The following is a 16673-nucleotide window of genomic DNA, read 5'->3' as shown; positions in this document are numbered from 1 at the left end:
ATATGTGTGTGCGTGTGTGTTTGTGTTACGGGCGGCAACAGTGTCCTTGGGCATCTGTTTGAAAGTGTGTGTGTAAGTGAATGAAGTCAGTGGACTACTGATGCTGCACTGCTCAGACCAGCAGCATTAAAAGAAGGCTGTTTACGGTGTTACATGCTGTGGCACACATCTAACTCAGTACAGGCGCTTTGAAGGTGAAAACTAGGGCTGTTCAAGAAAAAAATGGACCTCTCCTTATCCTCCAGTCATGATGTTTCACCGCCTCCTCCGGGGAGGCTGCAGGACTCCCAGTATTGATTTTCTATGTGTAGAGTACTGATTATAGTGAGTCGTTTTATCATTCCCATCTAGTGCTGACATTAATGTTGGTACCAAGAAAGTGCTTGTTTGATTTCTCCACTCAACAAATCAGTACATTCCTCGCTGCACTGGACTGTATGTTACATCGTGTTTTGTCCTTTCAGTGTAAAGTGTGAACTGTCTCCATCCCCCCCCCCCTGTCTCTCAGCCCTCCAGCCTGCATCCCTGACATGAGGTAAGCAGCAGCTTTGCAGGGTGGTAACGTAATGATGTGTCTGTGAGCCATGAACGATTGGGAGATCTTTCCAGCCCGCTGTCCCTCTGCCTCACTCTCCTCTTATTTTGGTCTCCTCTGCCTTTCTGACTCTCTCCCCCCCTCGTCTCTTTCCCTCTTCTCTTTTTCCCTTGTGAACCCCCCCCACACACACACAACCATCTCCCCTCATCCTTCCCTTTCTCCTCTCTGCTCACTGGCTCTACAAGGATAATTAAGCATGTCAGAGTTGTGCTGACTTGGCACAATCGACACTCGTCCAATATGAAGGCGGGAGAGAGAGAGTGAGGGAAAGAGAGAGAGGCAGGCAGACAGGAGGAAAGAGAGAAGTAGAGGGAGACCTTCAGACTGTGACTCCTTTCTGCAGTCCAGACAGTGCATCACTGCTTTGCTGTACGTATGTGTGTGTTCTGGGCAGGAAGTGAATGTACTTGTGTGTGCCTCAGGGAGATGCAGTCACGCTATATGACAGCAAAGCTACACTGTGTTTAAACCCACACTGGACATGTCATGTGAATGTCCTCTGCATGTGGGGAACAGGTTCACATTATGTAAAAAAAAAAAATACTCACATAAAAATTAGCACTTTAAATGCAAAGTGGTGTTTGAACAAGGCCTGAGTTTGTCTCACAATCATTAAAAGATTTATCTTGCATCCACATTTCACACTGCAGTACACTGGCAGTGCTTTCAGTGACATCATTGTCGATTTTTATTGCCATGCACTGTTGTGTAGTATTTTATTATGTCTGTTAAATCCCATTAAAGACGCCCTGTGGAGTCTTAAATCACTAGTGTTGCAGAGCAGAAATGTTCAAGCTGTGGCGAGAGAGACATCAGACAAAGATACTGCATCAGGTCAAAAAAAAAAAAAAAAAAGAGAGACAGGTACAGGGTTTGGAAACCGAGAGGACATTAGTTATTATACACTAGGTTGGGGAGCTGGATAGTTGGGTTTGGATTGCAGTGACAGTGGCCCTGAGAGCTCAACGAACCGCGGCGTAAGAAAACACATGTGAACAGACGAAACACCAGCAAATAAGGCAAACGACACGATGAATCTGATAACACAGGCTCAGCATTTAGAAAGAAAAAATGCTTTGAATACGCAGACACTTTTTGCAGCATTTTCTGTATCTTTGCATTTGGTTGAGTTTTCTCTTTTAGCAGCACTTTAAACAATAAAAGTACCTATTTCAGTTTTGTAATGATGCTCGTGCTTTGTCTTGTGTTAAAAATCCAGCACACATACCAACAGCTCTGTAAATGTTCATCCACATCCCAAAGAATCTTTAGTTGCAAACAAATACAGTGGTAAGTGTAGATCCATGGCGAAAAAAACTGAAACTGAAGTTATGTATTATTATTTACTTTTATTATTATGCACATTTCGTTTAAACTTGACTTGACTTCTCAATGTATATTTTCTCCCTGCACTCCCAGGGAATTTTCTCTCAACACCTTTTGAGTTGAAACATAGTTTGCAACCTTTGCTACAGTACCAACCAAACTTGACAACTAGTTGCTAAACCTGTCTTATGATAACTAACACAACCACACATCAGTCAAGCTAACAGCACTAAACAGCTAATACGCCAGCAAATAAGTTACAGGTCCAACATCACGAACATAAGCTTGTGTCCTTGCAGTAACTAAAAGCCAGTCGTGCACTTACTCTTGTCCAGTCACTTTCTCATTTTCTCATCCTTGCTTCCTCCGACATCGTCTTTTCTCTCACGTCGAGTCATATTAAGAAAACCCTGATAGCTTCTTCTTATAGCTGACCCACTGTAGTTGTGTGTGACATGGTGCCATAAATCAGCGTGCAGTTCTCGCAAAAGGTCTCCAGGCTGTTCATCCAAAGTTACATAGTGCAACAAATAGTTCAGGGCACATTTGCCTCATTACAAATCCGTGTACCAGCAAAAACTTTTGAAAGATGTCATTTTAATGTAAACTTTGACATAGTTGGGCTTTGTATATATTTGAATATACATCTGATGTAATAAGCCAGGAGTAAGTTGAACACTCGAGAGAATGAGGTGGAGCCACAGTTCAGCTTTTTAAACTAATACATAATAAGGCCTCCCATGAAACCTACACGACTTTAAATACAACATGAATGATATGTTTATCACGGTGAAACCACAGGTCAGTCTGGGCCTCCTCCCGTTTTCTTTCTTAGCAAACGCACTGCATTAGCCAGACAAGAAATAAAGAGTTGGTTGTGTGTCCTGGATGTTAAGGTGCTGAGAGAGCATCAGGTTAATATTCACTGGTTAGCGTCAGCAGTGAGAAACTTCATGAACATGTCCTCAGGACGCCTGCTCACTGTCAGCTTTAACATTCTGCCCACACATACGCCCATACACATGAATATGGCACCGGCACGCAGCACAGACAAATACACATAAAGCAGACGCACGCTCACGCAAATGCCCACACAAAGAGATGCCCATGCACACACATGCTCGCACACACACACACACACCCACGCAGTACCTAGTCAACTTAGAAGAGGATCTCAGCAGGCAGCCAGGGCTGACAGGCTGAGCCAAAATAACGTCTTCAACTCAGTAACCTCAGCCTTCATATCAACAACTGAATCAGAGCAGAAAGGCGGTCTGACTGGCTGGATGTTCGGCTAAATAAATCAAGGCTGGTTAAATGAACACAGCTTGAAAAAAAAGATGTGTCCTTGCCGCGCAGAGGAGACAGCGGGTTGTGCAGAAAATGTTTAGAAATTGTTGTAGATCGTTCTTAGACGCCGTCGTCCATCATCATTCAGTTAGTTCAATCATCTGTAGGATACGCAAGAATGGGGACAGACACTTGCGCAAAGTGCCCCGAAGAGGCTGTATCGTTAACGGAGGCACCTTCTCACACGAGAAATAGCAGCAAGATTCTGAACACATTTTAAAAGCATAATTGTTCTCGGGGTTCAAGATTTTGTCCACTGACCCATGAAACCTCCATTAAACTAAAGAGGTCAGACTCAAAGCGTTTGAAATGTACTTGTGACCAAAATCTCTTTGATGTTAATGTTTGGTGAAGCTGTGATGCAGCAGGTGAAATTGAAAAGCTGCGTCATGTTACACACGGCATTAGCATGACTTCAGCAGGTCACGTTTGCCCTGTATCAGTCCTATGTAGGCAAAGGAACCTGAGTTAGTATTTAAATGTCACAGCCTATTAACATTAGTTAATATTTTATGTTTCAATTTTATGCTCTGACATTTAACTCGCAGATAAACCATTTAATGGTGATGTTCTTTGTTCATATTGTGCCATTCATGATAATAATGGCACGACTCCTAATGTACTGTAAGACGGATTTAACACGTTTGAAAAAGCAATTGTATTTCTTTTCTAACTTTGAGGGCATTTTACATAACTGCCTGTGGTGGCTTTAATGTGCCTGTACCCTCCCTACTAATGTTTTTCTGTAGTAATTATTGAATTTTACCTCTTGCAATCTTGCAACTAAAACTTTGAAGTGGAATAAAATGTGTTTTTGCTCAACCAGAAGATTATTGTTAGCGTTACAATAATAGTGCATCACACTGACATTTACACCATGTGGCAAAGAGATCCAGCAATGCCGCTGCAGATTCTTTAAAGAAACAATGTAGACATAGCAAATTCTCTAACTTATAGCGTTAAAAGGAGCAAACCTGCTTCAAAAATAAGGTTTAGTATAAGCAAGAAAACTAAATTCAGAAATATTGCGTGTATACGTGAACTTAAGCCAGTAAGGAGGTTCCTGCAGCCAATGTGATGGCCTTCTCACATTACCCACAAACCCTCTTTGATCTTTCTGACTTACTGTACATTATTCTTGGTTTCTAACACTAAAACAACAAAAGTCAAAAGTCTACAGTGCGATAGTGTACGATTAGGACCTACTGTCCCTACTGGGAGGTAGAGCAGGGACCTACTAAACCATATAAATGGGACGATTAGAACAGATACTATTTGTAGTGGGAGCACTGTACCTAAGTGCATGTTGTGGAAGACTTTTTCGAGCAGAGAACCAAAGCAGCACTTCAATTATTGACAAACCAGACCTCTGAATCGGAGCGGCCTGCAAAAACCAAGGCCCCTCATAGGAGACATCTTGTCTCCAGCATGGCCACAGGCAGAATGCCGTGCTTGCAATATTTGCCCTTCACACCTCTACACAGAACAGGGGCTGCAGCCTTGGATGTCCATCCTGTATCCCAGTTATCTAAACCTGCATGAAACCATCCGACAGCTTACAAGTACGTCAACAACATGGAGAACCAAGATTGCACATCACATTCCATTTAAACACTCTAGAAGAAACTCAAAAATCTCTTGAATAGTGGCTGTGGCTCAGTTGGTGGAGCAGTCCTCTATAGGTGACAGGGTCAGTAGTTCAACTCCACATAACTCTTGCCTGTGTGTTCTTGGGCAGGACACTGAAGCCCAAGATGCTCCTGGTGGATCAGGCGAGCACCTTGCACATTAGCTGTGGCATGTCAATATGAAGGAACATTGTAGTGTGTTGAACGGTTTAGATTTGTAGCTGTATGGTAACGTTGTGTGTGTGTGTGTGTGTGCATTAAATATTTTCCTGTGCAGTTAAAGTTTATTCTACCATCCCTGATGGTCCCAGCTAGTAGTGTAGTTTATTCATTTTCTTTATTATTCTGTTTTATCTCAATCTCAAAATGCTACTTCTGCAGTTAGAAATTCTAATACAAATTAGACAAAAACTATAAAGCCTGATGCAAGAATCTAACAGACAAGACAGGAAGAGACACAAAATAAGAAAAAGAGTGCGAGTCAAGAGCCAAGCTCTCCTCCTACAGGCCCTGTCTTTCCATGACTCTGGCTCATTCATCACCCTTCAGCTTCATATTGGTGCAACACAAACTTATTCCAACTGTGTTTATTTGGACCCAATTCTGCAACATGAGAGGAAGACTCCCCAGGGTGCATGCAAGTATTACACACAAACCTCCCTTCAACTACCTTAAAGCTTGCTTTTTGTATTGCAGGTGTGAATAGGTAATTCACAAGTAAGTTGCCGTTTAGTCAATTTGACTCGTTGCTTGTCATTTCATTTGTTGTAGGCCGTTTATCTCTAAAACACACACACATCCGGGGCATGCACACCTGCAGATACATGGTAAAAACAGACACACACACACACACACAGATGATGTGCCTATTCAGGTCAGTGTAAACATGAGCTGGGTGGACGTCTCACTGACTAGTAAATAAGCTGGATGCAAAGTAAATAAAGGAGATAGAGTCAGACAGCAGGCAGCCATGCTCACAGAGACAAGTCACATAGGCAGATTAGACATGAGTGTAGAGGAATACACACACACACACACACACACACACACACATTTTACGTAATTAACCTGAAACATTACAGAAGAAGCTTTTGCAAACTAGGAAACACACAAACGCAAACAATGAAGAAGGATAATGACACACACACACATCTGTAGTCTATGTATAAAATGTGTAATCATAATGAATAAATATGAGTGCACACATGCACATATTCACCGACACATGTAACCAATTATCGTTTTGTAAATCTTGTAATTATATACGGACGTGCGCCCAGACACACTCACTCCTACATTCACGGACACATGAACTCACATGCAATTATCGTGTCATACATCTTGCAATTATATGAAACTAATATGGATACACAATCTGCACAAGGATTATTTAAAAATCTATTACTTTGCGAGCTCTTAGACAAGATCACTTTAGATTTTGCTTGGCATGATTAAAAACGCTGATTCCGATATAACAATATGTATTTAAGAAGATACAATGTTCCAAAAAGGATGGAGGTCTAAGTATGAATCAAATATGAAAAAATATTAGGGAGCACAACTCAAAACAGTAGGTGCATGGATAAGAGTGGGATTGGTAATGACACAGAGACCCTGCCCTGCACTCTTATTGGGTTCTTGGCTATTTACAAGAAGAATAGAATCATCATCATAGATAGTCAAACACACTAAGTTTAATCCCAGGGTTAAAATAAAAACTTGTGATGGTGAAAAACAAACATTTAAAATATAAAGGAAGATGCAAAGTGGTACTGAATCTGGCTATAATTGGAGGGACTTTGACTACAAGATTCAATTCAGATATTACTGAACTCCAGTGAGGTCATATGAGATGAGGATTTTTTTTATAATGTTTTAACCTGCGTCTCATTTTTTGGCTGACAACTCATTGGTTGATTTTTTTGAAATTTTTGTGGCACTATGGTAAATGGTCTGCGGTTATGTAGCACTTTTCTACGTACTCTGTGTCTTATTCAGCCATTCGCACTCACAGTCACACACACACTCACACACACTCAAACACTGATGGGGGAGCTGCTACGCCGGCCAACACTCACTGGGAGGAACTAAGTTGGGGTTCAGTGTCTGGCTCAAGGACCCTTCCACAACTGACTGATGGGTGGACAACTGTTCTACCTTCCTGCGCCACAGTCACCGCCACAAACGTTAAACTGTTGCTTATTTACACAGCAGTTATGAAGCATCATGAGTCACGTTTGTGTCCACCTTATGAATATATCATTCAATTTAGTTTTTACTCAGTTGGTAGTTCATTTTTCTGGTAAAGAGCTAGTTTAGAGACTTATTATGTATTTTCTTGTTTGTGAGCTATAGCAAACAACAGGTGTAGTTGTTTTAATGCATGTAATGCAACACTTGTTTATTTACACATCTGCTCATTTTTAATTTATGAATGATGCAAGCAGCATTTTAAAAGTGTTGCAAACAAACCCAAATGACTCAGTTCGTAAGAGCAGGAGTCAAATTATCTCAATTGTGAATCATTAATCCTTGATGCACTGCCACTACTAATATGTTCCAATAAATATTCCCACATAGCCTGAATGCAGCACAAGCACTGTTACGTTCACAATGCAGTGCTAAGAGTTTGAAGTATTTCCACTTAAATGGATCTCATCTGCTACTCTGGGCTCAGGGTGCACAGAGTGCTTGATAAATGTAATAAATTAGTTATTGTGATTGCTTTTTTTTTTTTTTTTTGCATATATAATAAAGGCTTTGAGCTGCAAAAAAGGCCAAAATGCTCCAGAAACAATCCCCTAGTCCAGCTCGGGTTGTGCTAAATTTGAATCCACTAAAAAATGGATTAGCAGCAATCAATGAAAAATATTGTTGTAATACTTCGACTTTTAGGAGAAGTTGCACAGCATTAAGACCTTGGAGATGCATGACTGTAGTTAGGTGTGAACACTGATGTTTCTAAGCTGTCCACCTTTGATTGGATCAGCCAAAAGCATTTTAAAAACGTGTGTAAGCAGGGTCAGACACATCATAATCCCACAGTGTCCAGGCTAATATTGTACGGTGCTGTACGGCAAATAAATACCTTTTAATTTGAATTTACAAAAGGCAGTTGTTCCATTACAGCCGCTGGATTGTCAATCAGAATTTAATTTGGTGAGTACAATGTTACCATAAAATAGACAGATGGGTAAAAAAGGCAGAAACCTATTAAAACCTGAGACCCGAGATCTAAAATAACTGAAATTATCCATCACTTCATCTAATTTTAGTTAAAGTGTTGCAATTTAGTCAATATCATGCATTTGGAAGTCAATCTTAAAAATCATTATTCCATCTCCCACTTGATTTGAATGTAAAATGTGTAATTTCACTAATGCATAGACAGGTAAAGAGCGTGAGGCGTCACCCACCGAAAGCAGAAGGGCAGGAGGTCCCCTTCAAATAACGCCAAGCTGTCAGTCACTTTATGGAGAGGACAAGGGTTCCACATTAGTACAGCTCAATATGGATTGATTTTGGTTAGAGACCACACTGCGAAAGACAGATCAGAGGAGGGAGGAGGTGGAGGGGATGATGGATAGAGTGAGTTAAATGGAGATGGACAGAAAAAAGTGACTACTGAGGAAGAGGAAGAGTGGGACAATGTGTCAAAATAATTGAGAGTGACTCTGGACTCTATTGTCTGTCTGTGTATCAACTGACTAAAGGGGAGGGGGGTGGTCAAAATCACACAGGTTGGACAATTAGACATTGCTTGGCAGAAGAAGTGAGAAAAAAAGACAGAGGGAAAGAAAGAAAGAAAGAAAGAAAGAAAGAAAGAAAGAAAGAAAGAAAGAAAGAAAGAAAGAAAGAAAGAAAGAAAGAAAGAAAGAAAGAAAGAAAGAAAGAAAGAAAGAAAGAAAGAAAGAAAGAAAGAAAGAAGTGGAAATATGTGAGGAAAAGAAGAGACAAAAGAAAAATGGAAAGAAATTTATCAGCAAAGGCGAAAGAAGAAAGAAGGTATCTGCTCAAAGGAATAATGGAGGTGACAGAAGAGGACGGGTGAGGCAGTCATGCTTAGGTGCCATGATGGAGCTACCAAGAGAAAAACACTGAAGGGAGAGTGATGGGAATAAGGAGTTATTTTTAAAGATTGGAAACATGGCCTTGGAGTGAGTGTGTGTGTGTGTGTGTGTGTGTGTGTGTGTGAGAGAGAGAGAGAGAGAGTCTGAGCTGATTCTCTACCTGAGAATATAATCCATACAGTAACGAGCTCATCATGGAAATCAGTATGGATTAAAATTCACTGAACATAGATGCAGACACATGGACCAGGCTGAGCTGAAGGCCAGACGCAGTGTGTGCATGAGCATGTGTGTGTGTGTGTGTGTGTGTGTGTGTGTGTCTGTTTTGCCGGACATAATCCCCTAAGTAAACAAAACCTTGGTTTAACCTTGCAGCTATTTTATGTCTGCCTACATCTAAATGTTTTCTTACTGTTGGACGATTTCATTTGACCCCCTCATGCAACCTGACCAGAACTGACCAGTTAACTAGCAAACTTCCAATATTGGCAATGTGCAAACATGCATGTATACTGTAATGTAACCTCATACTCAAGATTTTTTTTTATTTTTATTTATTAAGCCAAATTCATGTGAACTCCGACACACTGTTGTGACGATTCATAGATGCAGCTGACGCACCAGGTGTGTTGATATGCATCTCACGACTGAAGATGTGCATAAAAAAAGCATCCATGATGTGAACACAAAGGTATAGTTAAAGCAAGTATAGAAGGATTGCTGAATAGGCCAGGGGGCCCATGGGCCAGGGCATCTGAAGTCGTTGTTTTTTGTTTGAAAAAGCTCATTCAGAAGACAGAAAATGATGCCCAACAAGTCAAACTTGAACAGCAGCCTAAAACTGTCCAAGAGAGCCGCAAAAAAATAGACACAAATTGAGCAAAAACAGGCACACAGGTCTAAAAATAAATTCTAACCATCCACAGAGTCAAAAAGACCAACAAGAAAGGGTGGGGGGCCCTTCCCCCGCCTGTGCCCAGTGGCCCATTTTCTCGTAATCCGCCCGTGACAGCAAGCACATAGAGCACGTCAGAGTTTACAGCCATGTTAGTGCCTCTGCAAAGCTCTACTCATGCTGCATTCACCTCATGTCAGGGACAGAACATCCACTGAGTGTTTGCTCATTGCTCATATTCTGTCCCCCTCTCTCTGTCCCTTTCTGCAGGTGTCCCCCGGCTTTGAAGCTGTGTGTCTTCCAGCGTGCAGCCACTGGTCCTACCAACCTGCCCGATGTTTTGTTGTTGCCTTTTGTTGCTCTGTTCTTTTCTCTCTCCACTTTCCACTCACCCCAACCGGTCGAGGCAGATGGCCGCCCACCCTGAGCCTGGTTCTGCTGGAGGTTTCTTCTGTTAAAGGGAGTTTTTCCTCTCCACTGTTGCCTATGGCTTGCTCCAGGGGGAATTGTTGGGTTCTCTTTATACATCTTTATAATCTTGACTTTATTCTGTAAAGTGCCCTGAAATGACATTGTTGTGAATTGGCGCTATATAAATAAAATTGAATTGAATTGAACTAGAGAGAAAACAGCAACGACAATGTAAAAAAAAAAAACAACAGGTATGTGGTTGTGGACATGCTCCTTAGGGTTTTCCCCCCAAATTTTCCACTATTATTGTTATGATTTAAAGCTGCAGCCAGGATTGTTTGAAACTACCCCAACATGTGGAGTCAATTACTGACAACATAAAAAAAAAAACAATGCTCCAAACTAACACAAGCTTAGTAAGGGCACCATGTCCATAGCTGTACGGGTACGTGTACTTAAAAGCCAGTATATGTCAGTCCTTAGAATAAATCCTCTCGGGACCATTAATGTCCGTACAAAATCCTGAACCACTTATAGTGATGAGTCAATTGAGTCTAAAATGTTACACAACCAAACAACAGATACACATTCCTACTGCTGACATGCTACTAACATGGCTAAAAGAAAGAGAAATGCATGGCAACAAAACGCTAGTGGTGAATGGAAAAGGTCCAGTACATTCCCACAGCTGATTTGGGAGATTTTAGCCGATAAGAGCTTCTCAGGACTGTGTGGCTGTGTACAGACTACGTGATTGACATCTCTCTAACTCTCCCTTGAGCTTTGTTCTCCTGCTAGGGCTGGACAAATTACAGCTTTATTATGCTCGCTGGCACATGCAGTTTGGTTAGGTCACATAATTTCTGCATAGCTTGGGTCTAATCAGCCATAACAGCTCATGTGGATGCACTTGGCTTTAAACAGCCCTGTCAGTCAATGTGAGAGTGACAGCAGGTGTTGCTAATAACATCTACCGTGGCTCTTTTTTAAATTTTATCCTAAAAGGTGACAGAAGAACAAAGTGTGTGTACGGGACTCTCCAGGTAATTGTTCACTCTAATCCAATGTCTGTGATCAGTGTGTCAATGCTGACGCTTTTGTATCTGGATAAACATCACATCCGTGCAAGCCGCAACACATTTTATTAGCTTATCGCTGCAGATTTAGGCTCCCGATTTTCTCTTAGAACAGCACAATTTTATAACTTTGACCAAGCCGAGTAAGTATGTCGCAGTTCTTAACCATTTCACTAACTAGTAGACTCGGACGTGCAGTTTGAGTCAGGCTTCAGCTAAAAGGAGGGACGTTACTCCCCAGAGGAGGAGCTCGGCCTCAATTACAACACTCATAATTAGAGTACGTGATTTTGTTTTAATGAGATACTGTGACGCTCAGGCCTGCAAAGTAATACAGTGAGCAGCACTGTGCCTATTATTTCCCCCGAGGACGGATTTTCCCTCTGTAACACTCTGAACTCTTCACCTCAAAGAGTGGGACCTGCCTGATCCCTTCAGAAATGTCTTTATACTGACATATACATTCTTTTATTTAGGTGAACGTATACAGTAGCTGAGTTAGCAAATTACATGGGGCTGTTTAATTTTATGACATTAAAATTTGATGCAGCAGGTTTCTCACAAAGACAAACATGTGGAACAGATGGTGACGGATCTGCATTATGGTGTATTGAAGCTATGCTTGAATTGTCTTTTTAATTATTCCCCTAACATGCAAAGTACTTCCCTTAAATATTTTACAACAGAGGACTGGGTGTTCAAATCAACTTAGCACATTTTGGAAATACAACTGTTTAAAAATTCACTCCCCAGCATTTAGGGCTTCAAAAGTAGCTGGACAAGGTCAAACAAAAGCATATTTGCAGAGGCCTAATTATGCCTAAATGTGGGGCTTATATTTTTTCTGGGGCTCTGTTGAAATAGTTTTGGATAGTTTGCAATTCCAAATACTGCTTATTGTTTTTAATAATAGGCCTTTTTGTCATCCCTATTCTCCAGCTCTGTGTGAAATGGTTTGTTTTAGCTCCTGTCTGTTTAAAGCCGCACTCTGTAATGATTGGTCAGAATGCAGAATCCGGCTTGTGGGCCAAGCAGAAAAGGTGAGCAGGTGGGCACCAATGTGTACTGTGCACGTCATTAGTCCATAAACGGACATCTGTTTTGGGTCTGTACATACGTAGGACAGATTTTTTTTGGGAAATGCTACTAAACATGAATCAACTGCACAACTAGCATTTGTTGAAAACCAAGGTAATTGAGCAATGAACCAAGCGCACTGTAAAAAATGGAACTATACAATACAACACCGCATGACACTTTGTAGGGAATATTGTCAAGTAGTTGTCAGGCTGAGACGTGCTGTCTGGGCCGGACTAAAGTCGAAACATGTTTTCATCACAAAAGGAACTGCAGTTCACATTGGGTAAAGGGTTTCAGTGTGTTGTTGTGGTCCTCACACAGGTGTGACTCCTGTGTTCAGACCTTTGCCAATGAACCTCAGAGAGAGTAGAAAGGAACTTCAATTCAACCGAACCAGACTTAATGAGGCAGGTTTGAAAATGCCCTTATCAGCCAGTCAAAGAAATTTCAACCTTCTCAGTCTGAAAAGCTCTTTGATTGCTTTACCTGTGCATTTAAGCATTTTAGTTTTGTACCACTGACTGATGAAAAGTCATCCAGCAGAATGCTGCTGTATACCTCTGCATTCATCTTGTTGCTGTCAGCAGTAAACTCATCATTTTTATTGGCAGGCATACATCCCCAGGCCATAAGAGAACCACCACCGTGTTTGGCAGATGGGGTGGTGCTTTGGGTCGTGAGCTGGACCTTTTTGCTTCCACTCTTTCCTCTTTTCGTTTGCTTTTGTAGTTTACCAGGGTTAAACTCTTCCTCTCTTCTCATAATGGGGTTATTCACGTATGTGGGGCTCCCGCTTCAATTTGACACAGCCGCTTGCTCAGAAACACTGGAACTCTGTTATCATGACAACACACGATAACACTGAGCAGAATTACAATAGTTAAAGAAATGTGAATCACCGATGCTAGTAGGTGAACTACAGGGCTAAGTGAGCTATAACTAGCTGTTTGACCATCTGCAAGTGTTGCTGGAGGTTTGATGTTTTCAGTTTATGCATGTACCTTGATAGTAGGAGAAGTTGTGCCACAAACTGTGGAGTACTTTACTTGTTCTTCCCCAAATATAAAATGACTTTATTTTTGTGTCTACATTAAACTAAAGCATTGCTCACTGCTGCAGATACAACTTAGCCAAGTTGTTCATATGATGAATAACCTGATCTATCTCGACCAATAATGGTGTTTGTGTGTTGTGTGTTACATGTTAACTTTGTTGTGACCCAAAGTGCAGCTGTAAATGCAGTGAACATCTGAAAAGCTATTTCAGAGGTAGCTGTCGGCTAATAACCCCGTGTCCTGAAAAATACCACTAACTACACAACTAAACTATAACCACAAATATGTTTTGTGGGGAACATTACTATTCTATAGCAAAGTTTGCCTCTAGTGAATCTTTAAATTAGATTCTTTTTTGCAGGAAGATAGCAAAAGTATTCCTGTGTGTGAGATTGTAGTTGCTCTTTGTCCGGATAGATGTCTTTACATTTTTGACTGAGATAAACTCAAATTAATGACAAGACTTCCAGCCAGGGAAAGAACGCCTCCTTCAGACAGTAGCCAACAGGAACTAATGCAAACACATCATAGAATACGCCACCTAGAACAAAGATCCAATTGCATTCAGGTAACATAGTAACCCAGAATTAGTTGAAGGAGTAAATGTAATAATAGTACTGTGTCAGATTTGTAATAACTGCTGTTAGTTAGTTGCACTGATTTCAGAAGATGTGCACTGGTTCCATTTATTGTCTTATCAAGTGTCTAAACTGTAAAGAGCAGCGCTCTTTCTTCACAAAACCATCTTTGCCAATTGGCCAAGTCCAGACACTGTCCTGCATTATAATAATAATCATCATTGAGAGCTGGATTACATCTATGTTCCTGTGTTCAGGGTCTTGCTATTGTTCATGCTGATTCACTGCCAGTGCTGCTTGAATACAACTGGGACACCATTATTAGCAACACCTGTGCTTTTCTAACTATATGACAAGTAACAATAGTCTGCAGTGGAAAAGGAGGATGGGCAAGAGTTTTGTTTTGCAGGCTCTGTCCAAGATCTCCCCTTCACTCATTGACTACACACACTCAACAATTTCCAACACAGTCGGTAGCAAATTGAGATTTTGGAGCCTGACTAATCATCATTATTTTCAAGTCATCACTAAGGAGCAGAGAGAAGTGAAGATGACACCCCTCCTTTTTGTTCCTTTGTAGTTTTTTCTTTTTTCCTTTTTTTTTTTGAGGGCACCATGTACATTCAAGTCAGACACAGAGTTTGGAAGCTCAAAATAGCAGAGGGTAAATTTAGTGCTCTGTAGGTAGTGATGTCAGATAAAGCTGTAGTTTGGACACCGTTAATATTTATTATCTGTAGTTGAGTAAATTTGCTGATGCTGAAATAAGTCTCTGACTAAAACCTTTAACCTTTTTAAGCCTTGTAAAGACTGAAATGTGTAAGGAATAATCAAACTCCTAATGCCTCCTCCAGGCTAACCAGGCTTTGCACGCACGCACACACACACACACACACACACACACACACACACACACACACACACACACACACAAACACACACACCACTGTGCATTATCGGTGTTTACCTTTAAAGGCATTTGTGGCCGGTAAATCAGTTTCCTGCATGCTGCTCCTTCCCGTGCTCGGCCAGCTGCTGCTGATGCTGCGATGGATGCCAATTGACCAACCTTAACCAGTCCGAACAGCGGCCGCGGGGGGGAGGGAGGGTGGCCGAGAGGAAGTGGTGGAACCTGCCAGTCTCGCTGCCATCGTTCTTCATCAACAGTCCATGTGTGGTGATAAAAACACGCGCTGTCTATTAAACTCAGACACAGCTTGTACTGTAAACCACTGTTTGGTTAACACGACTGAATGATGGTGGACTTGTCTTTTGACTACTGTTGTACACGCGACACTTGGGGCATGAAGTGATAGCTAGGTGGAAAAGGCGCACAAAGGGGGGTGAATTATGGTTATTTGGGGGTTTGAGCCACGGATCCGAGGTTCAGGAGCTGGATGCAGGTTTGGAAAGTTGCAGTGTGGGTGCGGTTGATCTGAACTCGATCTTCCCAGCAGCAGGCCCACATCCATGACCACTACCTTGAAGTCTGTGCAGGTGAGGCTGCATGTAAGAATCTCAGCCTTTCTTCGACCTTTAAGCTAAAAAAACTCACTTCCTGTATATCAGTCTTTTTTATCTGCTTCCAAATCAACTGCCACTCATTCAATAAATTCAGCTCTACTCAACATGCCATCTTCTGAGTCTCCTCTGGCTTTTTCACGTCCTCTTTTTTGTCTCCTTCTGTCTCGTCACTTGGGACTCAAGCTCAGCACAAGTAACTGAGGTGCTCCCACACTGGCGCCGCACCTAGAAAAAAATAAAGAAAAACACAAAAGTAAGCAAAAAGTCAGCGAATTGAATCACCAGATACCGAAAGCCGCAGATATAACCAAGAAAAACCATGGGTCGGCCTGATTGCTGGCCTCTAATGACCTGTTGAGAAAGTGCCCAAAATCAACCATATCCACCCACACACACTCCCCCTACACACACAGTGTGTGTCTCAGTCTGGATAATGGGTGGATGGTTGACTGGCTGGCATGGCCCCCTTTAGTTCCTCTCACCCACTAGGTTCTTACATGAAAGAGAGAAGCTTCTCTGAAAGCCAAGCACCGCCTGTGACCCTATTTCACAGAGATAGAGGCGCATGTCCATGTGCCACTTTGAAGTCTGCCTGATAAACAGGGCTGGAGGAGACTCTGGCTGAGGAAACAACAAAACTTTATTTACATTTCAAAAGTAGCAAGTGCCGCTTTTTGTGTGGGAATGGAATAAAATCCACAAAGAAAAGGGAGGGGGTCGGGAAGGAGAGGATCGGAGGAAGACTGGTTTTGGTAAAAACGGAATCTGCAACTATTCATTTTGTTGTCATTGAGAATATACAAACATTAAAATGAGGGCGTAGAAAAGATAAATCACGCAGAGGAATAGAGTATGACAAGAGAAATGTGTTAAACAACACACAGCAAGAGGAAAAACGAGTAAAAGCAACAAAATACACAAACACATAAAAAAATAAAAAATGCCAAGCACAAGAGGAAGAGATGGGGCCAGCCAAGAGAAAGCCACCGAAATCAATCACAACACAGGGAGATGCAGGTTTGAAAAAGTTCAAGAAGGGAAATGACATGCACAGAGAAAAGGTGGAAGGAAGCAAGGGAGCT

At 41.6% G+C, this 16673-nt stretch overlaps 1 protein-coding gene across 2 annotated transcripts in view; it reads right to left on the bottom strand.

Moving 5' to 3' along the window:
• LOC137130259 (low-density lipoprotein receptor class A domain-containing protein 4-like) overlaps positions 1-16673 on the bottom strand; it is a 176600-nt gene that overhangs the window by 98381 nt on the left and 61546 nt on the right. For both annotated transcript variants that reach the window (XM_067510132.1, XM_067510133.1), the window contains one exon: positions 15035-15816. In XM_067510132.1, coding sequence (XP_067366233.1) covers positions 15035-15074 — 40 coding nt within the window. In that variant the 5' untranslated portion in view covers positions 15075-15816. The remainder of the gene's footprint in view (positions 1-15034; positions 15817-16673) is intronic.

This window comes from Channa argus, chromosome 7 (assembly GCF_033026475.1).
Source record: "Channa argus isolate prfri chromosome 7, Channa argus male v1.0, whole genome shotgun sequence".
NCBI lineage: Eukaryota > Metazoa > Chordata > Actinopteri > Anabantiformes > Channidae > Channa > Channa argus.
Note: the sequence above shows the minus strand (reverse complement) of the source record. Positions and strands in the feature narration are given on the sequence as shown.